Consider the following 27,628-nt stretch of genomic DNA (forward strand, 5'->3'; position numbering starts at 1 on the left):
GCTCCAGGATCTGGAAATTAGGCAGCCCCATTTTGAACAGGGTTGTACTTCCCTTAAAGAGCAGGTATGTAGCTTGAAGATGCTCCTTGATCCATCACTGGAGGCATAGATGACCTTGTTGACTAGTAATGCCTTCCGCAAGCTCTTACTGGTTTAAGTACAGTTGTTGCAACATTCTGGATGTGGAGCTATACTTGAAGACTGTCCAGAAACTGCAATTTGTGCAGAATGCAGCCATTCAATTATTGAGTGAATTGACTTATTGGGACCAGCAGGAGGCCCTGGAGCAATGACTGTTAAATTATACTGTGGCTTTGTTTTTGTGATACTCCACCCTGCGATCAATATGAGGAAGGACAGGTGGCTTAGAAATACTTTAGAAAATAAATTAATAATGCTTTTAATAATTGGTTATGTTTGAATATAGTTTGGCCAGTCTCAGCACAATAGTTGAAGATTGCATTGACTTAGGACTCACGATCAATTGCTTAACTGACGATTTTGTTTCTCAGAAGTTGGAAAAAGGAACAAAGGGATCATGGACTTGGTTCTCACCAACATGGAAGAACTGATTGATGAAGTGGAATAACTAGGAACCCTGGGAGGAAATGATTATGTCTTCTTGGGGTTTATTATATAGAGGCAAGGGAAAGCTTGAGTGTAGTTGGACATGCACTCTGGACTTTAAGAAGGCCAATTTCAAAAAACTTAGGGAGCTACTGGGTGAGATCCCATGGTCAGAAATACTCAAAAAGAAGGGAATCCAAGATGGATCAGAGGTTGTTTTAAAGGTGGAATATTCCACCTTTTTTGTGATTTTATGCTTGTCAAATCAACTATTACTTGCCCAAGTTTCTCTGCTGTCTTTCTGATCTGTTTGTCCTCATATTTTCCAGTTCCCAACACTGTGAGAACTGCATTTAACACTCTGTACATGTTCAGAAATGGAGGCTTGCATTATTACACATAATGTACTTTTTATTCTTAAAGCACACAAAAAGTCTTCAGGTTATGTTATCAAATAAAACTCTGACACAGACTATAATTAAAAGGTTTGGAGAAATGGAATGCTCACTTAACACAAATTTCATGCCTCTTTCTCTCTCTTCCCTCATTGTGTATTCAGGCTGAACAGAAGGCTTTCCTCCCCCATCAGCCCTGCTCTCTTTACTTGCACATTCTTGAAGCTTTAATCTGCCACTGTTCATCCTGAGAAACATCCAATTGTGCTTGTGGAACCCAACTCCTTTTCCCAGTTTCCCTGTATGAAAGACTTGAGATTGCTAACCTGTAGGTTCTCTTGTCCTAGGACAACAGGGAATCATTTCTGACTTTTCTTAAGTCCATTTAGCATTAAAAATGCTCATATGTGGTAGCACTTTGCTGATCAGGGGAATGATACTAGCAAATCCACAGGCATAATGCTTCCTTTAGAGATCCCTGTCAGTAAGCAATGATCAACCAGTGTTGAACAAAGATTGTTTTTCTCACCACCAGAAAAATGTCCACAAGTGCAATATTGGGCAGTCAAGTGAATGGCTGCCATTCTATGGAGATTGCTAAGGGGGACATCAAAGCAACTATTCGAATGAGGACTTTACCTGCTTATCTACCAATGCTTATATATATAACTGAACCTTGGTTCTGTTTCTTGGACATGCTAGAATACAATGAGAACTTGAGAACTGCCTTTCCTTCATATATGAATTATTGCAACATGAGTTTGCCAAGAATAATCCACAGGCTGTTGGTAATTTTGGATTTCATGTATATAATTTCCTTTTGATATTTGCTGAAATTCAGTTAGGTTCCCCACAGAAGATTATGAAATACATGATTCTGTGACCTCATGAGTTATCTACATGAAAAGAATTGCATTATCAACTGTCAGGCATCCCCCAAAGAATTCTGGAAGATGTAAAAGTAATGATTCTTAGTCTTATTACATTTCCAAGGATTTCCTTGCTGTAGTGAATTACTATTCAGTTAGTTTGTCTGTGGTATAGATACACCATTAATATCTTGAATAGTGTAAATTGTGTATGAGAAGCAGTGTGAAGTACTTGCATAAACTCTAGCTACGGTTTCAGGTTTGTCTTTTGTATTTTTGCTGTTTCATAATAATAGACAAATCCCTTAATCCAGCTGTAGAGAACTTGTTTGGTCCAGTGAGCCAGATCTTTTATCTCTCCCCACCTTGTGAACCAACTTTGACAGGTGGCAGGACTACCCACTTTTCAACTTTCTGATGTCATAATGATGTCAAGTGGTTATCACCCACCTGTCAGAGTTGCCCAGCAAGGTGAGAATTGATAGTGACAACAGGATTGAGACCCCACCCATTAGCTAATGGGCGCTGGAGTTAAATTCTGTTTTCTGCAAGGTTTGTGTGTGTGAGAGAGTTCACCACCTGGGCACCTGAACCAAGGAAGAGTTAATTTCCCATGCATCAGCTGATGCATAGGGAATCCAGTCCTGCTTTCTGACACCTGATGTCACATATGATCTCCGAAGTGATACAGATGGTTTAGCTTTGTGGGAAATGACCAAATGCAGGTCAAATAGGAAGACCTTTCGGTCCAAATTCATTGCATAAGCCAGAGGTTCCCCCACACCTAGACAGATTCTAATTATTCAATTAACATTTTGTGTCCATTTCCTTCTTAAGATGTATTATTTTAGTCATATAGGATGATGCCTAACATTCATTACAGTAACTTAAGTTTATCATTTTAAATGTGTCTACTCTGAATATTTGGTTGGATATTGCCTGTAAGAATTTGTTCTATTTTTGCTTTATTATTCCCCAAAACAATAACTGTAAGTCTAAAAAACAATTATTTTAAAGCAACCAATTTAGGCCTAATTTCATTTTTAAAAATCCATTTCATATAGATTGTATTCTATTCAGATTGTTATATACGTAAATTCTTGGCCTTTGAAAAGTACTTCAACTATGCTTTTTAAAAAATAAAGGAAAGGAAAGCATTTGGGTTTCCCATAACATTATGAGTATGGATGGAGGGATTTAGATATCCTAGATGCCTGTGTCATGATGAACAGATTTTGATTGAAAACTATCCTCACCAAATAGTTCGAGTAAATGCAATTTAATGTTATGCCTTTCAACTAACAAGAGTTAATTTCATCAGATGACTTGAGCTAGGAGACATAATGTGCTTCATAATGACTGTGTAGAAATGATGAGCAATAAAAAAATACTGATAGGAAAGTAAAAGAACTATCAACACTGTTTATATTGTGTGGTTATTTTGCTCAGAGTATAAGTATGCAACCAGTTTTGAAAATGTGTGTATGTGTTGAATCAAACTCCTAATTTATGGCAGTACATAAAAACAGCTACTCTTCATTTATCCTTCTATTATTCCTAGCAATTCAGTTTTGATTTAAGATTTTAGGCTGATGTGTTGTGGCTTTATCACTGTAAATATCTGTTAAATAACATGTTTGGGTGAGGTTGCGATCTACATTGGACTGCTGCAGACATATTTTCTTTCATTCAAGATTCCATTGAACACAATGGAACTTACTTCTGAGTAAACATGCGTAGGATTGTCTATTGAAACCCATTGTAGAAATAAGCACTCCCCTTTCCTGTTTTGGGAATGAATACCCCCTTTAAGTGTAGTAAAGCATTTAACTGGCACTGATAATCAGAGTCTCCATTTAACCAAAGATGGAACTTAGCATTAACCCATGGTTTCTGGACCTTGATTAAATAGAAAACCTGGTGAACATTTTCCCTAAAACACAGATAACCAGGAAAGAGGACTTTGTGCTCCAGAGAAGAGGGGTGGGAGGAAGAAGACCACTTCCCATGGTTAGATCTTGTCCTGTTAACTATGTTGATCAAGGTTTATCATTATATCTGGAGTCAGCAAATAACCTTGTTATAATTACTAAAATTTTGAGTTTGTTTTCTAAAAAATATTCTTTCTGTTGCAGCATTATCTGCATACCAGAGGTACTACAGTTTACAATCTGACTACTGGAAGGTATGTATAAATTATACTTCTAAAAAGTCATCTTGTTTCAAACAGTACTCTAGTTTTTATACATAGTAGATTATATGTATCAATGCCACAATATTTTGCTATATTGTTTGTCTACACTGTTGTTTACCATAGCTCAAACTTTAGTGATGGTATTATGTAGCTGGCTGTGCCTGCTTTTTGTTTTTGCTTGTTTCAGGTCTGAAGTGTTCAGCAGTAGATAACCTAAGACTGCTGCTAAAATTTACTGGGCAGCATTTTCTTAAACCATCTTCTTTTCTGTGTTCATTGTTGTTGTACAGTGTATTATTCTTTACCAAGTTAACTTGCAGTTATTTTCCTTCATAGAGGGTCAACCAATTTTGGATGGCCTTGGTGGTATGGTCCCTGATTTTAGACAGCATCTTCAGAACACAGGATAGGGTCAATGATAAATTGAAGTACTCATGCTGTCCTTCTCCACCTTAGAACTGGCAAGGGGCAGCAGATGGGTGTTGGGATTTTCTGCTTGTCTGGTGATTGACACTTCAACTACCCAGTGTGGACACAGGTTTCTGCCTGTGTCATAGAAGTCAGCTCCTAGGGATTGCGAGAGCTTCGACCCCCACAATAAAATATATATTTATTAAAGCATTTCTATTTTTTGCCTCAATGTTAGGCATTCAGGGTGTCTCAAAACACAATTAAAATTTGTTTGATCATATATACAATCATATATACTCAGAATCATTCAGTTATGTTGGAGCTTTAAATTACTGGATTGTGTATGTTTGAATTTTAAGATACCAGCTCAACTTAAGTCACAATGGTGATGAATATACCTATCTTCTGCAGTGGTTCTGGTTTTGAGGTGATTTAAAAAAAATGGGTTGATATGATCTGCTACTCTGAATAAAGAAAACAGTAACTACTGTGGTGTATGGTGCACAAAATATTAATACTAGATTTGGCTTAACAGGTTAAGACTTTTTGCATTCTTATTGAATAGAGCTTATAAATTGATTTATTTTAATTTTGCCTGCACATTTGTGATTTTGGAAGAAGTTACATTTTTAAAAGCTGCATTTGCAAGAAAGGGAAAGAACATGAAAAGAGGGGTGTCATTAGGTGTTGATGCCAATAAAATATGTACTTTGTTTTGGTTCTTCATTAATTTCACCCCTCCCTCCATAGTTTCTGCTGGAAAATGGCTGCCTCAAACCAGCAAAGCACAAACAAGCAAGGAACTAAGAAAATAGGCTGTTGGTATAAGTGACTGCAGAGCTTATAGTAGAGTTTCGTGGAGATAAGTGAATTTTTGGATGGTGGGACCTTCATATCCACTTAGAGCATTGGTGCTGTTCTTTGGTTTCCACTGTTACATTGTAAAGTAACAGTGTAAGGTGAAATGACATTTGTTCCTTCCAAATTTAGGAGTTCCACATTACTTGGAGATTAGCCTCCAGTACCCCATTCATTGAGTGTACTACACGTATATAACTAAATGAACAGAGGTATTGGAGGTGTATCTCAAAGTATTGAATGGCATATTTTGCAGTGAGAATTGGCACTTGGCAACGAAGCAGACATCGACCATAAGTAAAGTATCCTTCTAAAATTCAAAGTTTGCTCTACAGGGTAATATCTGCTGTTAGTCATATTTGGAGTAGACCCATAGGAATTTGTGGATTTAAGTAACTTGTCCGTTGATTTCAGTTGGTGTACTCACAGTATGACTTAGTTGGATATTGCCTGTAATACTTCTTACCTTGAAGTATTTGATTTGGAGGACTTTGAAATGTTGCAGGTATTATCTTAGGCCAGGTGTGGGGAACCTTTGGCCCTCCAGATGTTGCAGAACTACAAGTCCCATTATCCATAGCCACTGACCATGCTTGCTAGGGCTGATGAGAGTTGTAGTTCAGCAAAATCTAGAGGGTCAGCGGTTCCCCACCTTCGCCTTATGCAGCCATGTTGTACAACTAAATTGAAATTGCAAGGTGAAGTCTGCATTAAAAATAATGGGATTACTGTGAATTTTTGGTTCATTCCACTTATATGTATTACTTCAGAATGTACCGATTAGAAATGCCAACGATAGGTAGTGGGATCTCATCAAATTTTGTAAAATTAACTGTTCATGCAGAGCTTGTAGAAATAGTGTATGCTGCCTATAAATCTGTCTAAGCCTGTAAATTGTGAATGTAACTCTGATTTAAAGACTCCTTTTAGAATACACATCTTTACACTCCGTAAAACTGAGCAGGTGTTTTCTAGGTGTTTTGTACTTAACTAGAATTTCCAGAGACACACTGTACTTCAAAACATATTTTCCCACACATTTAAGAGCTTTATTAAAATGTACTCATGATACTGAAAACTAGGTGGGCTATGTATTTCATAAGCCATTGTTTTTTAGCATTATCTTCCATTCAGGATGATGATCAGTATGACTTGTACTTTGGCCTGATCTATCAGTGGCACCACACTTCCTACATCTCTTGCAAACTGGGTGAAGATAATGGGAAAGCATTTCTCTTCTCATGGATATCCCCTCAGGCAACAGATGTTGAAATGCAGTCACATTATTATGTTGCTTTCAGTGCCTTCATCTTCAGAAGGAGATACTGTTCTAATTTATAGTATTTACATGTGGGGTATGCATCTGATATATTTTGTAACAATATAGCAATAATTGAGGCTCTTTCTGGGCTTCTCTCCCTTCTCATATTCAAAATGCACAATATATAATTAGTTAAACATATTGGTTGCTTTTCTTAGAAAAGTAGCTCAGAGACTCACATCACATACTTGGTGGTCTTAGGAAAGTGCCCATTCCGACCTGTGAAAAGGTTTCAGTATCTGATAATGATACAATCAATTTTGCAGAGTGTAAGGGAGAGCTGTACTGTTTATCATCGTGGTTCTTACACATTCCCTTAGAGTAAAACTGTTTATATATGAATCTGGATGGAACATCTTATGCAATAAAAATCTTCCAGGTAGCAGTCTCACTTGAGTGCCTAGAGAAATAATTAAGAATCCATTCTCCAGAGATAGTTGAGAATTCAGTGTTGTATTATTCTGCTGCTAATTATGTCATTCTATAAACACACAAAAGTGACTGTAGCAGTTGATCAAAATTGATTTGGTTCAAAAATACTTGAAGGGTAAAAGAGAAATACAGGAAAGAGACTTGGGAACTTCAAAATCTTTTCATAATGTATATTGCTGCAACTCATGTATCTCTTGTATGACCCCCCCCCCCCCACACACCTACATGTTTTCTACTCAACCGTGTATATGCTCGGCGCCAGGAAAGAAAGAGAATCATATTAGGAAATTGAGGGGGGAAATTGGGAGAGTCCTAGTGGTTCACGACGAGACTCTTTCTGGAGCCCAAAGAGGGTGAGGGTGGAGGAAGTCCCGAAGAGACCTGACATGTTGCAGGGCTTTGTTTAGGCTGCTCAGCATCCCTGTGTGACAGCTGACGCATGGGGTAGAAGGGTAGTGTAGCCGCCTTCCAGCACATCCTCCAGCCAGCCCCAGAGCTTCAAATCTAGATATTTTGAATTGGGTATTTAGAGGCTTTTTTAGAGGGTGCTCCCCATTTTACGCAATTTCACTTGGGGGGGGGCAGAACCAGATAAGTGGTAAACTTCAAGATTAAGATTTCAAGAATGTTTATCTGTGCAACCTGAAAATGCACTTACTACAACTGCTTTCAAACTGACTACGTAATTTATTATTACAGCACCTATCTACTGGATGCTTCCCGATTTCTTTCTCCATCAATAGTTTATTTTGTCTTGATGACCTAGCTTTGGGGGATTCTTTACACAATTAGTAGGAACGCACCCCCCCCCCCCGGGTGTTCATATTGGCAGAAGATATGGAGCATTCATTGCTTCTATAAATCCTTGCATGGGCTCTTTAAGTTTTATATCAGAGGAAATAGTTTTGCTTATTGTATGCCCACATGACCTCTTTTGCTGAACCATGTATGTGTGGAAGTGGTAACAAAGTGTCCTGAATTGCAGCTGGAACTTGTTGAAATAGGGCTTAACCTCTTTTGGGCTTTATAGATGCTGTAAAACTGATTTTAATAGGATGTTTTCTTATTGTTACAAATCTCCAGGATTTAGAATGAGAAGAGTTGAAAATTTGTATAGCACACTTTTCTTGAATAATACCTACCCTGGTTTAAATTTCATGACCATGATTCTGAACTAAATAACACTTTACCATGGTAACGCTTTAAGAATTCTGTTGAATATGTAATGAATATTGCACATATTCATTACATATTGGCAGAGTTTCTCAATTGTACCTCTTTATAATACCCAGGATATTTTTATGCTATAGAGAAATACAGACTGATAGATTCGAAACACCGCTCATCTTTGGCAGCCAAAGAGTGCAAAGATGTAGAGCATGAGACTCTTCATTTCAGGGTCTGGGTTCGAGACCCAAATTAGGCAACAGATTCCTGTATTGCAGGGGGTTGGACTAGATCACCCCCGGTCCCTTCCAACTCTACAATCCTATGAATCTTTGAATCTATTTTGTTCTAGAAAGAAGTATGATAGTACAAAGCTAGTTCAACAACCATTGTAATCTTATCTTTATCTCTGTTGTTGTTAGTTTAATGATGTATGGAAAGGCAGAGTATAACATCTTTATAATAAATAACAAAAGCATTATGAGGTACTGCAGTGCATTCAATATAACCTACAACTACTGAAATTTTAACTGGGACTGGCTATATGGAATACATCTCACAAGTGGTATTTTTTGGCAGTTTGTTTCAGAACACAATTCAAAGTGCTCTGCCCATATTCTTCATTCATCTGAGAACCTCTTTCACCAGTAGCACCTGTCATCTGAAGATAAATGGCTGCTGACCAGTGAAGGCCACCTTGGTCATGCTGTAGCTACTGTGATTTTCTTCTTGATTTTATTGTTTTGAAATTGTATGCAACCTTTACAGTCCTGTTATTCAAGTGTGGCTCATGAATTCATGTAAATAAAATTTGTTGCTTGAATAGAACTGATATCAATTATATGAAAAACCATCCCATTATTTAATTATACTGATTTATATCAGAAACTGTTGAGTCAAGTAGAGCGTTGTTTGGCTGAATTTTTGTTGGAGTTACTAAATTGGGGGATGTTTCCTGGTCTTCTCTGTACCCCTCCTCAGGTCTGACTTACACTTATATACTCTTTACATGTTTCATTCTATCCTGGTCTCAGTACCAGGAGAGCGAGAATAAAGGTGGATAGAGCATAAATGGGTCTCCATACTACCACTGCTTTATATCTTTGGCCTGACTCATTAAAAAGGAAGTGTGCACAATTCAATATAGTATAGTTGTGTTAACTCACTTCTAATCTTCAGCTTACATTGGAGGGCCAGAGAACACTGGTTGTCGAACTATGTGCAGCCCTTTCTTGGGTGGTTGAGAGTACATGCTACTTTGAGATGCATAAACTTGTAGGGAGGGTAATGCTGTTTCTGGAGTCAGAGCTAAAGACATTTTCTTCTAGTTGCAATTGCCAAAACAACTTTGCTTTCCATAGAAGCTGCAATGGCTGAGTAAATACAGAGGGTGGAATTCAACTTGTGAGATGGAATGATCCCACCCTCTCCTACTGACCCTGTTCTGGGAGATCTCCTGCCCTCCTCCCTAGCCAAATATGCAAGGGCAGTAGGGGAATCCCCATTTTGCAAGCAGAAGTCCTTCCACAGGAAGGTCAATATGGTACTTAGTTTCCTTCTTTAGGGCAGTTTGAGCACTTGGAGAAGGGCATTCATTGATGATCTTAGGTTTTGTGTGAGAGCCAGTGAAGGTGATAAAGTACTGGCAATATGTCTGTAGCATGTGGTTCCAGTTGGCACACAATATAGCTGCAAGAGTACTAACTGGCTTCCAGGCAGTTTTCAATGGAGACATTGGAACAATAATTAAATAATGGTGCCACGAGGAAGGTCCATGAAAGGTGTATAAGCAAAGTATGGCTATTCCAGAGTACATACCTAGTCAACAGAGAGAATACTTAAGATAATAAAACAGTGTGCCGTTTAACCTTGAGATTCTTCCATTTGACTGCAATTCTTTCCTGTATCTTGCGGGTGTCTCTTGTCACCCCACAGTTTTTAAACATATGCTCTGTCTAAGGAAAGCAGGCCACTAGATTGCAAGTTGGATTATGACAGCAGTTTTTCATTGTTTCAATTTAAATGAATAAGAAATGCTATTGATCTATCAATTCACATGCTCCATTATTTCAGTAATGTAGCAATACTGTAAAATTTGCTAATATGAGTAACATTTTATTCTGATCACCATTCATTCTACCAAGCAGTGCCTGAAATATCATTTTGTACTACAGTACAGTTTTTGATACTTTCCTAGAAAAATGCAGGCATTCATTTATGTCTGTCAGTTAAAAATGTGTTTTCTTTTACAGAATGCTGCCTTTTTGTATGGCCTTGGCTTGGTCTACTTCCATTATAATGCATTTCAGTGGTAAGTGGATGAGCATACTTTCTACTTCTAACATCTTGTTGCATTATGTGTTGTAGTTTCAAAAGTTCTGGGTATTAAATCTTCAAGTGAGTGACTTGGTTTACTGACCTTACATGTTACAGAGGGAGACAAACAAAATCCATTCACTTCCCAATGTCTTCATTCCCTAAGAAGATGTATTGTAGTGGGAAAAGCGTATGAGCAATTTGACCAAAATGGTAGAATTACCGTATGTTCTGGTGTATAAGATGACCTTTTAACCCAGGAAAATCTTCTCAAAAGTCGGGGGTCGTCTTATATGCCGGGTATGATTGTGGCGATGTGGAGTCACCTGTTGGGAAGGAGGAGAGGGAGTCGGTGAGCGCAGCCTGCTGCTTTGCTGGACGGCCGATCGAGGCTCGATTGCCTTGCCTCGGGCTGCTGCTGTGATGGCAGAGGCAGCGGAGGGGTGCGCGCTCTGCCCCTGGTGGCGCTTGGCGGGCTTTAGGTTGGGGGGCTCCGGCCTGTGCCGGCTCCTCGCCTTGCAGCTTTGGGCCCATTTCCCTCGCTCCAAGGAGTGGCAAGCAAAGCGGCGTTGGGAGTCGGGGCCCGTGCTGTCCGCGGTCTGCGGCGGGGCTCGAGGGCGCGGGGCTTTTCTTGATGCACAGACTTGCCGCCTTGTCCCAAACCACAAACGTGACAAGAGGGGCACGGAGTGCACAGGGAGCCCGCTGGGGTCGCCGGCAGCCCCGGCTGCTGGCCAGTCCCCGCCCCCTCCTCTCCACCCCCACCCCACCCCATGAGGAGGACCAGAAACGGGAGGTGGGGGGGTTTCGAGGCTTGACTTTCATTTCCCAGCCGACAGTCATTGCTCTGCCGGCCGCTCTCCTTTCTCTCCCCATACCCCCGCAACTTCCCCTCCCGTCCCGTCTGAAGAGACGCTTGGCGAGTGCCAAAAACACCCTCACCACCTCCAGCCCAGCATTGGGGGGCACTGCTCCAAGGGTCTGGCTGCCGCCAAGGATGGAGGAGGGATGAGGCAAGCGGGGCTTTGAAGTCTTCCCCTCCGTCTGCCCCTCCCCCCCCGATCCTCCTGTGAGACTGCGGTGTGAGGCTCCTGCGAGAGCTGCAGTGTGCGTACAGGGATGAAAAGACTGGCTGCCTCTAGTTGGTTGCAGGCGGGGGTAGTCTTCTATGGCGAGTATATCCCAAACTCTATATTTTAACTGGAAAAGTTGGGGGTCGTCTTATACGCCCAGTCGTCTTATATGCCGGAAAACACGGTATGTTCCTAGCATTATAAAATCTACCATTTAGTTGTAAGTGAATATTTTAATTGCTATAGCAACCAATTAATATGCACATTTTTATCAGAATACATGAATTAGAAAATAGGAAACTTGATTTAAATCTTTCTCTTCTTGATGATGTGGACACTTAAGGCCTGCTATTCATTTGTTACTAGTACAGTGGTACCTCGGGTTAAGTACTTAATTCGTTCCAGAGGTCCATTCTTAACCTGAAACTGTTCTTAACCTGAAGCACCACTTTAGCTAATGGGGCCTCCTGCTGCCACTGTGCTGCCAGAGCACAATTTCTGTTCCTATCCTGAAGCAAAGTTCTTAACCTGAAGCACTATTTCTGGGTTAGGGGAGTCTGTAACCTGAAGCGTATGTAACCTGAAGCATATGTAACCTGAGGTACCACTGTATTTAATAATATATTCAACAGATTATTATTCTAAAATTAAAATATTAAAAAGTCTAAAATGGTTTTTAAACTCAATGAACCAATGTAAACACTCTGTTTGTAAGTATATTACCGCTATTCAATATTTTATTACTTAAGGTGTCTTAGAGGAATAGAGGTACATGTTTTAATTTTATATCTGGGTATGACTGTGAATTGTCAGAATTCCTTTGCACTTTCTTTCTGAGTCATTTTCTTCAAGGGATAATGAGTTGGTCTTCTCAGATGCCCTTTAAGAATATTCTGGATTAAACATTTCAGTGTGTGTTCTTTTCCCCCAGGGCAATTAAAGCATTTCGGGAGGTGCTTTATGTTGATCCCAGCTTTTGCCGCGCCAAGGAAATTCATTTACGACTTGGGCTTATGTTCAAAGTGAACACAGATTTTGAGTCCAGTTTTAAGGTAAGTGTCTCCCTTTTAAATGATAGCTAACATTTTCTTCATATTGGACTTGATTTTCATTGCACTACAAGAGAGTGTATTAGTTTCCTTCACTTTCATTTCACCTGTTCCGTTATTACTTGGCACCTGGGTTTCTGCCTCGGAATGAGACCAGGAGTTTGCTATCAGCTAGGATCTATCTTGCATTTCATGGAGATCCTGCTTCAAATTAAATGTGAGATGTTGCAAGTTTAGCTTTTAAACTCTCTATGCACATGGAACTATGGGAGGGTGTGTCCAAGTCCTATTTCATCATGTATAGAGTTTTGAGAGCCACATAATGACTGTATAGACTTAGATAAAGTATTTTGACTTATAGAAACCTTGTGTAAGATTTATCATATTGAGAAGGTGTTCATGACTTGTATGAGGTACATTTTAAAGGGTTTTTATTACTGGAAGGTGAGCATGACTGATTTTCCAGCAGTTTATATTGAACCTGTCTATCATATATTTTGTAATATAAGGATTATTAAAGTATGACAAGTCCGCATATAAAGTAAAATGTACCATAAAAGGTATTAAATATGACTATCCTAATCATTAAAATGAAACTGTACAATATTTTCATTGAAAGTCTACTTTGTGGCATTTTTGCAGTCTTTTGTGGGGAAGTGTGTATGTGCAGGACAGCTCTGTGGATTGATGTTGTGTTGTGCAGACCCATTTTCCTTTTCCTTCATATTGGGTTGTTGGGCAGGGCCTCCCATCCACTGCAGAATGAGCACCTCAGCAGTTCACTGCTTTCTCTCTCTCCAAATGAATAATTTCTGGCGAGCTATTTTTCGTTTCCTTTCCCCCCAGTAATTATTCTCTCTTATCTATCACAAGTTGTTCAAGTTAAGCTTTGTGGAGGCCTGCCCATACCTCAAGTATGGGAAACCCTTTAAACTGGGTGGAAAATCCAACTCCTGTATGCACCAGTTGCCTATGACTTAAAAAGTATTTTGAGAACTGCTCTCAAAGCTGGAGATGGGGCAGTTACGCAGTAGTACAGTTGCATTTGTATGTAGCCTATTGGGGAGAGAAGCACAACGTTGGCAAGTGTTCAGTCTGCTGACTTCTTACCTGAATAACCAGAAGTGATTATATTGCACAATTAAAAGTTGCTTCCTGGGAAAAGTAATGTCTGCAAGGGACTTCACTATGTCCATAATAAGTCCACTGCTGTTGGCTGCTTTGTAGGGATGGTGTATGAGAATAACTTTGTGAGACCCTGAGTGTTGGGGGCACAATGTGAGGATAAGAGACATGGAATAAAGAAAGATGTAGCATTAAAAGCTAGAGCAGGGGTTGCCAGTAGCAGATTCGGTGCCCATCTCAAAAAAAGGCAAACACATTTAAAAGAACAGAAAAACACAGACCACAAAATGATCCAGCCATGCCCCTTCTCACCCCCCACCAAAAAAATAAAATATAAAATCAATAGGAAAAGGCAGTTACATCAGCTACCAGCACACTTAACTCACAGAGAGAAGTTCTTTGTACTTCTCTTCATAATGGAAATGAGGTAGGTGTCCAGTCTGGCATGCAGTTAGCATTCAGTGCAGGACAGACCAAGCCAATGCAAACAGGAACTGAGCAGGAAGACAAAATAAAGTCTCGTGTACTGTAGATTTTTAAAGGGGATCTTTACTGAGATGTTTTGTGGGCACCATAGGAGAAACTGTCAGGCATGTTGGTGTCCATGGGTGTCAGGTTGGCAACTCCTGAGCTAGAGCATGGAGTTAGCAAACTTCTTTCACCTGAAACTCTTGCCTCTCGTAAAAAAAATTAATTCTCTTTTGCTGGCACTTAATAACCACCAGTGTTCAACAAAACTATTATCCAAGTGCTCTACTACATTATCATTATATGCATGGAATTTTGCAAGCATGGGGAAAATATATGGTCTAGCATGTGGTCATTTGGACCAGGCCTGTTTTATTCATATTATGCAAATTAAGTACTTTGTTCAACTTCTTTTGTCTTGCTTATGTAGTCGATTATTCTGTTTGGATTGTGCAGCGTAGAGTGAAAGAGAGCGCTTACGCCTTACAAGCCTCCTTTCTTTTGGAAAGATGAATTAATTCCGATTTTGAAGGACTCTGGAGAGCAAACTAATGAGTTGACTTAGCAGTGCGTGCTGCACGTCCTCCCACCCTTACTCTCAACATGCCTGTCAGATGGAGCCTTGGCTATTTGCCAGCACTTTGATTATGCAAGGCTTTCTGTGTCCTAGTTATCTCAACAAAAGACATTTCTCAGCATCACACCTAGGTCATACAGTTAGAAAAGACAGCTCTAAGAGTTATACTCAGCTGGGTTAATGCTGTCCTATGGTAAGTTCATGTCAGAATTGTCAGGTTTCTAATGATGGCTTGACTTGTGTAACATAGACTTTTAAACTACCTATTATGAAATTTTGCAGCAGTTTAGGGATGAAAAATATAATAAAATCACAGTTTCAGAATATCTATAGTTTATGTGTATGTAAAAATCAAAAGGTTTTCCAGTAACTTTTCTAATATTTCTTCTTCTTTTAAGTACTACTGTGTGTCATTTTGAAGCCTCTTGATATAAAATAAAATCCTGAAGAAATAGACTGTGTAGTCCTGAGTGAATTGTTAAACATGTGTAATGCCATAGGAGACTGCTTCTCTGTGTGGTAGTAGCTTTGTAGACACACAAACACTGAATTTACAATTCTTTGTAAAGGTCACATCATTGACTTTTACCACAATCACATCAGCAGCCAAGGGCTCTGAAGAAATCTCCTGATTAATTGCACAATCATAATTCCATACAAATCAAAAGTATGTCGTTGATTTGCTGCTGTGCTTAAAAAGATGCCACCACGTTTAAACATTCAGATTAGTGCCTTGTAGGTAAATCCTCTTACTCGTGATTTGACTTTCTGTAGACTGATGTCTGCCTTGAGGTATTGTATGTCGTCTCTGAACTGCAGTGGCCTCTCCTGCATAATAACTATTTCACACAGCAGCAGCCAGCTTCAGTACTGCAATATTTGTACGAGGTGCAGATGTTTGGTAGCTTCGGCTTGATGCAGAGATTTGGAGCTGGATATTTAATGTGATGTATTTGTTGCTTAGAGTGCTAGAGACGGTAAACTGTTAGCCTTTTGACAAAAAAAGCTTTGTTTTTCTACATAGCTGTTTTTTATTGAATACTTCAGAAGGGAATTTCTGTGTTTAATTTGTAGGGCAGATATGCAGGATTGTTCAAGATGAATAGGTGGTTCATGTATGAGCTTTAGTAATTAAATATGCAGCTTTCTGACAGATGCTTTCTTTATTATTTTTGCATTACCTATCTTCATGTTCTGGGTCATCGACATAGCTTTTCATGTGCTAAATGGTCCTGGCAAATGTTATGTTTTGTATTTTTTGATATGCTGCTGTTCTGAAATTGTGCAGAATATAGTGGTACTGTAGGAGGACTTCAGTATTGTTAAATATTTTGAAGCTGAAATTTAGAAATAATGATTTTGTTTGCATTTCATTAGTATCTCCCACTGCCATCTCTTAACACTGAACATTTGTTATTTATATGCAGCTTTTAAACAGCTTTATTTGATACTGACAGATCTGCAGTGCCCTTTTGGGTGGTTTCTCTATCTCTCTCTCCTTTTTATATGAGGTGCCAATAATCTCTGTAATTGGTTTTTGTTTTTTGTATTTTTGTAAGGCCTCTAGCTGCAGGCTTGCTTATTTCTGAATCTGAAAAGCTGTATGGTGGTCTTTTTGAATAGGTTTTGTTTAATACAGTTTTCAGAAATTATATCTCTATCGACATCCTTAAATCTTTCCAAGCATAAATAGTATTGCAGCCATTATAGTTCTTGAGCCTTGGAAAAGGGTAGCTTATGCACAATGAGTCAATTTTATAATTTGCAAGTTAGAGATATCATACAATTTTTTCTTAGAAATAATTCCAAGCCGTTTAGTTTGGTTATTTATTGTTTAGAAGAGAAATAAAATAAAGCTGTTTGTGCATCAACAAAACTGACTTTTTTTTAAGACTGTAAATGCATGCATTGGTCGCTCTAGCACTAGTTTTTATAGTTCATCTTGCATTGTGATGCCATTGGAGTTCTTGGTTTGCTTGTTTAGTTGATTACCTTGATTAATGAACACTCGTAATTTTTTTGAATGAAAAATGCTTGTTTAAAAACATTACTGCCACCCTGGTATGGTGATGTTTCATTTATATGATGAGGGTGAAGGCATGTTTGCAGTAAGAAGTATCGTTCTGTTATGACATTCTGATAAAGTGGGTGAGTATCAGTTACTTACCCTGAACCTTGAATTGTTTGCATAATTAATTGCTCCTATTTTTCTTTTGATTTGTGTTCAAGGTAACAGCATACAGTTAGTTAAATTGTGCTAACAAAATTAGATACCACTATGTAGTTTTATTAATAGTCTAAAATGTTAGCAGTAGCAAATTTACTTCTGAAAATCCTGAATGTTTCAATGAGGGGAAAATAAGTGCAAAATACATAACACTTTTTGAATTAATAGGTCTTTTGAATGATTTCATGTGCTTTTCATATGTTTATGTGTCTATAAAAAAGGGTCCTCAAGTTGATCTACAGTTGTGTATTACCATTAACTTCTGTAAAGGGAAAAGCTTCATATGTGCTCAGGGTTTTTTCATTGTGTACATGGAGTTTTTCCATATTTTTAGAATCATGAAACTCAGTATTAGTGTTGCCAGTAGGCAAACCTTTTGTTCAGAAATGTGATATCCCATCAGGGATGACGAAAACTTTAGAGATCAAAGTTTTCTGTCTCCAGTGGGCTATAGCTGTTGTTGGGATCCTCAAGGAGGGATCATGTCACCTGAAACCTCAAAGCACTGTACTGAATGCTGCTGAGGTACCGGATCTAATTCAGGGATTTGTTGTTAGCATATGAAGTCGAAATGACTTGGGACCTGAGAGCCTTTCACAGTAACATCTAACTGTGCATTACAATCAGCAGGGGAAGCCCCACTTGTCCCATCTGTTGGAGTGGTTGGTAGGATGGTGACAGGGTATTCTGTCATGTGACAAGGCACCTTGCTGCTTGTAATCTAGCTGGCACTCAAAATAGAAACATTTTGGTAATGGTTAAATACATTTTTTATTTCTCTAGTGTTTTGGATCTGAGCTGAACTTGATATTTGTTGGATAATTAGTGCTACCAGGCAGAGGGCCTTCTCAGTAGTGGTGCCCGCTACCAGATGTCAAAGGCAAAAACAACTGCCAGACTTTTAGGAGACATCTGAAGGCAGCCCTGTTTAGGGAAGCTTTTAATATCTGAAGGACTATTGTATTTTAATATTTTGTTGGAAGCCGCCCAGAGTGGCTGGAGAAACCCAGCCAGATGGGCAGGGTATAAATAAAAAAAAGTTGTTGTTGTTGTTGTTGATTGTAATTTTTGAGTTAGAATTTTAGAGTTGAGTGGGACTGCTAGGGTCATCTAGTCCAAGCCCCTGCAATGCAGGAATCTCAGCTAAAGCATCCAAGACAGATGGTCATCCAACCTCTGCTTAAAAACCTCCAAGGAAGGAGAGTCCACCACCTCCCAAGGGAGACCTGTTCCACTGTTAAACAGCTCTTACTGTCAGAAAGTTTTCCCAGATGTTTAGTTGGAATCTCCTTTCTTGCAACTTTAGTAAGCTCGGATGCAGTTTATTATGATAGTTTTTATGATAGTTTTATTATTTTGCATGGTTTTGCCTAGTTAGTTGTTAATTGCCCTATATTCCTAATTTGAGGAAGGGTGGGGTATAAAAATAATGAAATGATTAATTCCCCCCCCCCCTGAAAAACAAACATTGACTGTAGCATTTTCCTGGTAACAGTTGAATTCTTTTATGACCTTTCATATATTTTATAAGCATTGCTGTTTTGTTTTTATGAAATGGTTACATATTTTTTGGTTTAGTTTTGTTATGTTTAGTTCTTTGAATCTTATATTTTACTTTGTCTACATAAACCTTTAATTGCTTTATGTTTCCCTATGATTTTGACATACATTGTACGTGCATCACTGTAACATACAATAAAAAAAAATCAGTGGTTGGATGTGTGCCATTAACATTTTCCTGCACGTATTGCTTGCATCATTTTACCTTCTACTGAATCTATATAAAGTGAATATCTACCAAATATTTCTTTAGCTTTTTACAGGGGGGAAAACATTTATTTTTCTGTTCTCTTTTACAGCATTTTCAGTTAGCTTTGGTTGACTGCAACCCTTGCACTTTGTCCAATGCTGAAAGTAAGTAGTTTAATTTATCTTAGTAACTTTTTAGATTTATGTCTATATCACCCTAGTGTCATGATTAATCCATTTTCCTACTTCACTGCTGTCTTATCAGTCTAAGAAGAACACTCTCTCTCTCTCTCTCTCTGTGTGTGTGTGTGCGCGTGTGTGTGCGCGTGCGCGCATGTAGCATTTAGTGCACTGGAGCTACTTATTATTTTCTTTTGACAATAATAATGCATCACTATCAGCAAATAACTAAAATGAATTCTTAAAATATTAAATGGTTTAAGTAGTTGTATGTTTAAATACAAAACTGTTTCTTTGTAACATGTTGGAGAGTTTCAGGCTTTTCTTTTTTGAAGGCAAACTTCTCATGGAAAACAACTAGATTCCCCCATTACGCTTGAAATTAGTTACTGTTTCATATTTGTCTAGATAATCTTTTCCTTAGACCAGAGCTTTCCAAACTGTGTCACAAGATGTTAGTGCAGAGGTTTGCAACCTTTTTGAGTCCATGGCTTCCTTGACCCAACTACAGTGGTACCTCGGGTTAAGAACTTAATTCGTTCTGGAGGTCCGTTCTTAACCTGAAACTGTTCTTAACCTGAGGTACCACTTTAGCTAATGGGGCCTCCTGCTGCCGCTGTGCTGCCATCGCGCAATTTCTGTTCTCATCCTGAAGCAAAGTTCTTAACCCGAGGTAATATTTCTGGGATAGCGGAGTCTGTAACCTGAAGCGTCTGTAGCCTGAAGCGTCTGTAACCCAAGGTACCACTGTACATTCCTTCTGTGGCACCCCAGTGGGGCTCAGGAGCCCAGTTATGTCACCCCTTGTCTGCAGAGCTGGCAGCCTCTCACCCTTTTTTTGAAAACCCTCTCTGGTGGAGTGTACCCTCATCCTCCTCTCCTCTCTCCTCTCCTTGGCAGTCCTCCAGGCATTTGCAGCTGCCACCCCAAAGAGAAGTTCCTCCTCACACTGCCCCACAGGGACTTGGGAAGCACCCCTTGGCCAGCCCCAGAGGCACCATTTGCCTGGGTAGCTTGTAGCCAGAGTTGCTTCAACAAACATCTGTGCAAGCCTTTGGTCAGCTGAGATGCAAGAGGGCATCAGAGGAGGGAGGGAAGGAAATAGGGACAGAGGCCAGGGTTGCCTGTGGTACCCCTGACCATCATTCAAGGCACCCTGGAGTGCCACAGCACACTGGTTGAAAGCCACTGCATAAGTGTGTTGGTGCATCACGCGAACGCTCGCCGCGTTCCTCACAGGCCTGGAATGGGGTTAGTTTAATGTCCAGTTTGCTAGTAAAACTAAATTACTATGTTGTGAAATGATGCATGTCTAAAAAGTATGTCACCAACATTAAAAGCTTGGAAAGCTCTGCCCTAAACTGTCCAATGGAAAGCCAAATTGGTGTTTACAGAGTTAGAACTGCTGTTTTTGATTGTGTGCTTTGTTTACAATTGTTTGGGTTCAAGGCTATGTTCGGCTTTTCCAGTTGGCTTTTTTATTTTCTTCTACTGAACATTAGATTCCCTATACCATATGACAAAGTAATTAGAGCTCTGTAGAGAGATTTGGCTGGTTATTTCAGATTTAATATATGATATTCGTCACCTCTGCAGATTTTTACTGTCTTTGCTCATTTTCTCCTCGTCTTCCTTCTTATCACAGACCACATCTTCTCAACTCGATCTCTTCATACTATTATCTTTCCAATTTCTTTAAAAAAATGTTTATTGTGCTGTTTCAGGCAGATGTTTTTCCTTCTCTCTGTTCTTTGCTCTCTTTCCTTTTGTCTCCCTTACTGTCAAGATTTAGATTATATTCTCCCCAGAGTAGGGAACATGTCTTTTATTCTCATGTTACTCTTTAAGTCTATATTGTTGGCTCTCAAATGGTGGATAGAGATTTCAGGTTGCTAGACTAAAATCAGTCTCTTCAAAAGCTTATGCCATAATTAATTTGTTAGTCTTCAAGATGCCACAATACTCATTTTGGTTCACGAAAAAGAGTGTTAGCAACAGTGGAGAAAAAAATGACTGAAATATGACAGGGAGGGGGGAAATTCTTTATTGGGATTAAATTCAGAATCTGTAGTGTTTTTTCAGGAAAAGTTACCTATTTGCCTTAAAGCTGTTGTGATTTATAGTTATATATACTCAGAAATATCTGACAGTCCGGAATGTATGTATTTGCATTTATTATCCAGGCTATATTGCGAGACTGAGAGATTAAGTCCAAGCACAAATATTTCCATTAGTAGCTCCTTGGATTATTATTACTGCCACTATTACTACTATTAGCTTGAAGAATTTATCTGATTTCACTCTGTATCCTGATGTTTTGGGAAATGACCAGGGTTGTACCATAGACAACAACTTGGAATTAGGGCAGGATTTTAGTGTAGGACCACCAGATGTTTCTGAGGAATATGTGAACATAGCTCATTTTTCAAAACTTAATGACATTGAAAAAGAAAATGGGGATGGTGGCTTGTAAAGACTACGGTGCACAGGGAGGAGAGGCTTTTCCTCCCCACTAGGAAATTGTACCCCAGCACCTGTTGTTATTCATGGAAGGGAAGTCCCTATGCTAATGGAAACTTTCCTTCTGGGCCTAATAGCAGATGGGGGTTGTGTGATTTTTATTGGGACTACGCCTAGGAAGGAAAGGGTTAAACTTCCTCATACCCAGCCTCCCATGCCTGCCATCTTTCTGCCAAATGATGTGGTTGATAGTGATACATTTAGCATCAGGTCTAGTTTCACAAAACTAAAAAAATATGTTGTGAACTGCTCTGAGATATACAGGTATAGGGCAGTATACAAATCTAATAAATAAAATAAATTTTAAAAATTGAGTCTCTAACAACCTGTGTAGACTCTCTTCTACCCTGATTTATCATTCAGCATCCACTCACAAACACATAAATGTTCCAACAGATGTGTATACATATATACTACAGTACTTAATTCTCTTGAATTTCCCTGCTTTTACAGTTCGGTTTCACGTTGCCCATTTATATGAAACCCAGGTAAGTGTATAATACTTTTTTGTTATTAAATATGGTTAATGTAGAACTATTCTATATACCAAGAAGACTTAAGCTTGAATAATTGTGAATTAGCAAACATATTTGTCAGAATTGAGAAACTACTCCCATCAGTGATTTTTGAAATGAGGTAGAAAAGTTCACCTACTCAGGAAGCATTGCCTTTACTCTGGGTGAACCTTGATTGCCTTTAGTAACATCACTACATCAGCATATCTGTTTTGTTATATACCTTCACAATCATTTTGTAATTTCTGATTGCCTGGACTCAATTTGGGAAGGCGAAAGGCACTTTAACCAGGTGGGGAGATGGTCTAAAACAGGGGTCTGCAACCCGTGGCTCCGGAGCCGCATGTGGCTCTTTTACACCTTTGCCGCGGCTCCGGGGCGGATACTAGCGAGGGGAGGAGGCGCATTGTGCGCCCCGACACTCCCCACTGTGGCGGGCGCTGTACTGGCTGTGACGTCGCATGGGGCGGTGCATGCGTTAGTCACGCACCGTCCTGACGTCACCTTCCCGCCCGCTGTAAGATTGCGGCTCCGGAGATATATTTGTTTTAAATGTTGCAATGGTTTTGCGGCTCCCAGGTTTTTTTTCCTTCGAAAACGGGTCCAAGTGGCTCTTTTTGTCTTAAAGGTTGCAGACCCCTGGTCTAAAAGAAGTAGCAGATAGGAGAAACGATGGCAGAAAGCATAAAAAGGGACATTTTCTCAGTTGAGGGATTTTGTTTGTGTCATGAAATATATCTTCTCTCCCCATCAGCACTAACAGATAAGAGACAAGATTTGAAGATTACTTAATTAGCTAGTAGTAGAACCAAATATCATTAGCTATGATATCCTATTTAATGTGCAGCATTTAGTTGCTCTTGTCAGTTTGCTTTGATTCTTTATCAACCCAGATCAATAGCTTTCCCCCATTTTGGAGTCACTTATGGGCATCTTAAACAGCAGATACCACCAACACTAACAAAGTAGAACCTTCTTAATGTAACAAAATAGGAATAAAGGGTCACCTTTATCAAAATCATAGCTAATAGATCAGCCACTCACAAGAGTAATATGTTCATATTTTATTATGTAATACTGAACCAGCAGCTACTATTCATCATACTTGTGTTGATGTTTTATTTATCAGTGAAAACAGTATTCTACGGCTGTATGTTAATTGCTATTAAAATTCATAGAATCATAGAATCATAGAGTTGGAATAGACCACAAGGGCCATTGAGTCCAACCCCCTGCCAAGCAGGAAACACCATCAGAGCACTCCTGACATATGGTTGTCAAGCCTCTGCTTAAAGACCTCCAAAGTAGGAGACTCCACCACACTCCTTGGCAGCAAATTCCACTGTCAAACAGCTCTTACTGTCAGGAAGTTCTTCCTAATGTTTAGGTGGAATCTTCTTGTAGTTTGGATCCATTGCTCCGTGTCCGCTTCTCTGGAGCAGCAGAAAACAACCTTTCTCCCTCCTCTATACGACATCCTTTTATATATTTGAACATGGCTATCATATCACCCCTTAACCTCCTCTTCTCCAGGCTAAACATGCTCAGCTCCCTTAGCCGTTCCTCATAAGGCATCGTTTCCAGGCCTCTGACCAAATTCACTTAATGTTCTTATGTTCTTATTTTTGACTATAATACCAATCCAGATTATCAGTAAAACATTCCAGCATTTATAAATATGCTTTGCTCCTTTTTAGAGAAAATATCACTTGGCAAAGAAGGAATATGAACAACTTTTGCAGACCGAAAATCTCCCTGCACAAGTGAAAGCAACTGTGTTACAGCAGTTAGGTATGTAAAAGAAGTTGGGTACGTGAGGGAAAAGGGATTATTGTACTTGATTTTCTACAACTATTTGCTGGCTATAGGGTGGCATGGAACTTCATTGCTGAGTCCTTAAGCTCAGAGGTGCAGTTCAGATATGACTCCAGTTGCAACAGATGATACAGGATGAATCTTTTAGTTTCCTAAAGTAACCTTAATGTGTATTTTCAAAAGATTTTCTTCTATAAGAGTTTATACTTTTACACAGAGACTAATAATGAAAATTAACTTCTCTGTTGAAATGGATTGATTTAATGAGTCCAGGTCTTATGCAGGTCTTACTGCGTTTAAAGTAGGTTGGATGTATTTTGACACTGCTGTAATTGCTGTTTGTTTGCTTGTTATTTCCTTCATTAAGTATTGATTTAGTTACCTTTCGCTACTGTTTACCTCTAGGTGCTAGTTGCCTAGAATTAAATATAGGAGTTCCTTTTTAGTTCAGATTCTAAGAGATTAAAACAACTGGGACCTGCAATAAAATGTTGCTGTATATGTCTGGTGGGCTATAGGTCAAATTCAGAGCCATTTGTCAGATATTATGTACACAAGCATTCCTTTCCTCACCTGACAGCCTTAATAAAGGCCAAAAGTGCTTCAGTTTGCCCAGTTTGTTATCTCTTCTATGTACCTGAATATTGTACCTGACCATTATATGAAAAGCTGCTACTCTCAGCAGAGGTTATACTTTGACTTCAAGGACTTCACTAAGTAGGATGTAGAACTGGACAATAGCAAGTTCTGTTTGGAAATATATAATTGCTTACTTAAAATTTCTATCTGTACTGCTTTTCAATGCTAGCCACAGGGGTGCCAACTCCTGGGGCCTGAGCCATTTTGGGCCCCCAAACATTTTTGGTATGGGGGTTGTGCCCTCCAATATTCAGAAAGTACAGAAGCCAGGTGTGTCCCGGTTCCAGTGGCTGGCTCCTCCTCCTCCTCTTGCCGCAAAGGGGAAGGAGAGTCCAAGTAGTGGCATCAGGAGGAGGAGCCACCAGCCATTGAAGCCTAATATTCCTAGTGTTCCTAATACTCAAATTTTAAGTTCGTTACCATGGTTAAAAGGCAGATTATAGGGCTGAATGGACTCTTGGCTTGGTTGATTCAATATAGGTCTTTACAAGAGTGTTTTGTTACAATATTGTGTGTTGAGCTATGAGCAAGTACATGTTTCCCCCCCTCCTGATTAGATGTGTATAGTGGCTTAACTTCAAGAATAGGTTGTGCAGCTGTGGGGGTTTTTGTTTGCTCTGCTTACAAAAGTTATTCTATGTGATTTATAAATTCTAAAAAACATGCAGTAGGCACTCAATGACTGCATTAGCAAGTCATGTTCAACCAAAATTGGGGAACCTGCAGCCTTCCAGATGTTTTTGAACTATAGTTCCCATCATCCCTGACTACTGGGACTGGTGGGAGTTGGAATGCAACAACATCTGGAAGGTTGCAGGTTTCCAATCCTTGTACTAAACCATGGCTTAGCACGACTAAAGTGAGCCACACTGAGCCTTAAGCTTTGATGTTCCCCCTCACCTTGTTCTCTGGTACAGCTGCTCGGAATAGTTTGGAAGATTTTGCTTCTTTGCTGAACCACAACTTGTGTCATCCGAACCAACAAACTAGGGTTAATATTAATGTGACTGATTTGGCCAAAACAGTGGTTTGTTTCAAACTATAGTTTGAAGGTTAGAGAGGCCCCCTTCCTGCTGAATGAATATCCGTTGCCTACTGAATACTTTTCTTTCTTCCTGCAGGCTTTTAATTGAATTCTGATTTTATAGCCATAAATAATTTTTAATTTCATTGTATTGAGTCTCCTTTTGGAGATGGTTGTAATTAAGTAGTATAAATTGTTTAAAATTAATAAAAAAATTAACCACAACTTCTTGTTTGAACAACATGAGTTGATGTCTGAATCAGGCCAGTAAGTAGCAATAACATCCCTGCTGAAATACAAATAGCCATGTATATGTATATATTCTTTTTTTAGGGTGGATGCATCACACAGTGGATCAGTTAGGAGATAAAGCCACCAAGGAAAACTATGCTATTCAGTGTCTCCAGAAGTCTCTAGAGGCAGATCCCAATTCTGGGCAGTCCTGGTATTTCCTTGGAAGGTAAAAATGGGTGGTATACCATTTAAGTACATTTTGAAAGTCTGCGATATTAACACATGCATACACTGAAAGAACAAATGTCTGATTTAATCTTAGTATGAAAACCACAGAGCTAGTACTTTATCTGAGGTTAATTATTTTGTGGAAAAATGTGTCATTGCTAGGATAATTTAGCCTTTGTAGCATTGTATGACATTGTTCATTATAAGTATAGCAAAATAACTTCAGCAAAACCACTATTTAGATCATTATTTGGAGATAAGACGTTTGTGTTCTTTGTAATCTACCCAAAGTGATGTTGTTAGTATCCTCTTTATGTTCTAACCCAGTCCTTTACAACTGTGAAGATACAAGCCATACATAGCTCACCATGAACGCTAGGTAACACAATTCCCAGCTTGATAAGACTGTTTTTGCTCCCTGCTTGAGAATGCAGAAAACAAAGGGGATGTCAAAGCACCTTGCATCACCATCATCATCATCACTTATACCCTGCCCATCTGACTGGGTTTCCCCAGCCACTGAGCGGCTTCCAACAAAATAGTAAAAATACAATAAAACATCAAACATTAAAAACTTCCCTAAACTTCAGATGTCTTCTAAAGACATCTGATGGGAGGGCGTTCCACAGGGCGGGTGCCACTACCGAGCAGGCCCTCTGCCTGGTTCCCTGTAACTTTGCTTCTTGCAGTGAGGGAACCGGCAGAAGGCCCTCAGAGCTGGACCTCAGTGTCCAGGTTGAGCGATGGGGGTGCAGATGCTCCCTCAGGTATACTGGGCTGAGGCCACAGGGTGTAGTTAGTGAGCTGTGTTGGTTTGACAGTCCTGTTCTAGCCTTACCACATCTTCCTGTGTTGTATGGTGTTAATACTTGAAGAAGGGAGTTGGTGGTGCTGTGCTCTAAACCACTGAGCCCCTTGGGCTAATCAGAAGGTTGGCAGTTTGAGTCCGCGCAACAGGGTGAGCTCCCATTGCTCTGTTCCAGCTCCTGCCAGTTTAGCAGTTTGAAAGCATACCAGGATACATGCTTAACCGTCCAGGGGTCCTTTACCTTACCTGATATTTGAAGATAGTATTTTTACACTATCTCAGCAACTGAAAAATAAATCAAAATGGCTAATTTTGTATAGGCACTATTGTTGAAAAAACATGGGTGCTTATATTGGAAAGAACACTGTTAGATAAAAATAAACTATTGTGGCAAAGTCTATTCTACTTTAGTAAATATTATTCTAGAATTTATCAATCCCTGGCATTTTCATGTCATTTCCTTTTATTTAATATTAAAAATTACTCAGAACAGGGGGTAATAGGCTGTTTATTTGAAGGCAGGGACCCATATATCAAAATCCATGTATGTTTGCAGACTACAGCATATCACAGATGAAACTGTAAACGTAGTTTATTTATTATTTTATTTTATTATTTATCCAAGGATCACAGGATGGTTTACAATATGAAAAATACATAAATACAGTACATAACATAGTAACAAAAAAATCCCCACTTTATTTATTTATTTACTTACTTACTTACTTACTTACTTACTAACTAAATTTCTATTTAGAGAACAAATAAATAAGATAATCTTTTTGTATTTCATGAAGTGACCTAGTTTCGGTTGTCCTGAAATTTATAGTTTGCTACTTTCATTTTCACAATGTTCTTTAGTAGATG

The 27,628-nt window shown here is 39.1% G+C and overlaps 1 protein-coding gene across 4 annotated transcripts in view; it reads left to right on the top strand.

Moving 5' to 3' along the window:
* KDM6A (lysine demethylase 6A) overlaps nt 1-27,628 on the top strand; it is a 104,477-nt gene that overhangs the window by 31,713 nt on the left and 45,136 nt on the right. For all 4 annotated transcript variants that reach the window (XM_083498408.1, XM_083498410.1, XM_083498407.1 and 1 more), the window contains exons 4-10: nt 3,967-4,016; nt 10,467-10,525; nt 12,535-12,655; nt 18,909-18,963; nt 21,952-21,986; nt 23,711-23,804; nt 25,825-25,951. In XM_083498408.1, coding sequence (XP_083354534.1) covers nt 3,967-4,016; nt 10,467-10,525; nt 12,535-12,655; nt 18,909-18,963; nt 21,952-21,986; nt 23,711-23,804; nt 25,825-25,951 — 541 coding nt within the window. The remainder of the gene's footprint in view (nt 1-3,966; nt 4,017-10,466; nt 10,526-12,534; nt 12,656-18,908; nt 18,964-21,951; nt 21,987-23,710; nt 23,805-25,824; nt 25,952-27,628) is intronic.

This window comes from Podarcis liolepis (assembly GCF_965112155.1).
Source record: "Podarcis liolepis genome assembly, chromosome: 4".
NCBI classification, from domain to species: domain Eukaryota; kingdom Metazoa; phylum Chordata; class Lepidosauria; order Squamata; family Lacertidae; genus Podarcis; species Podarcis liolepis.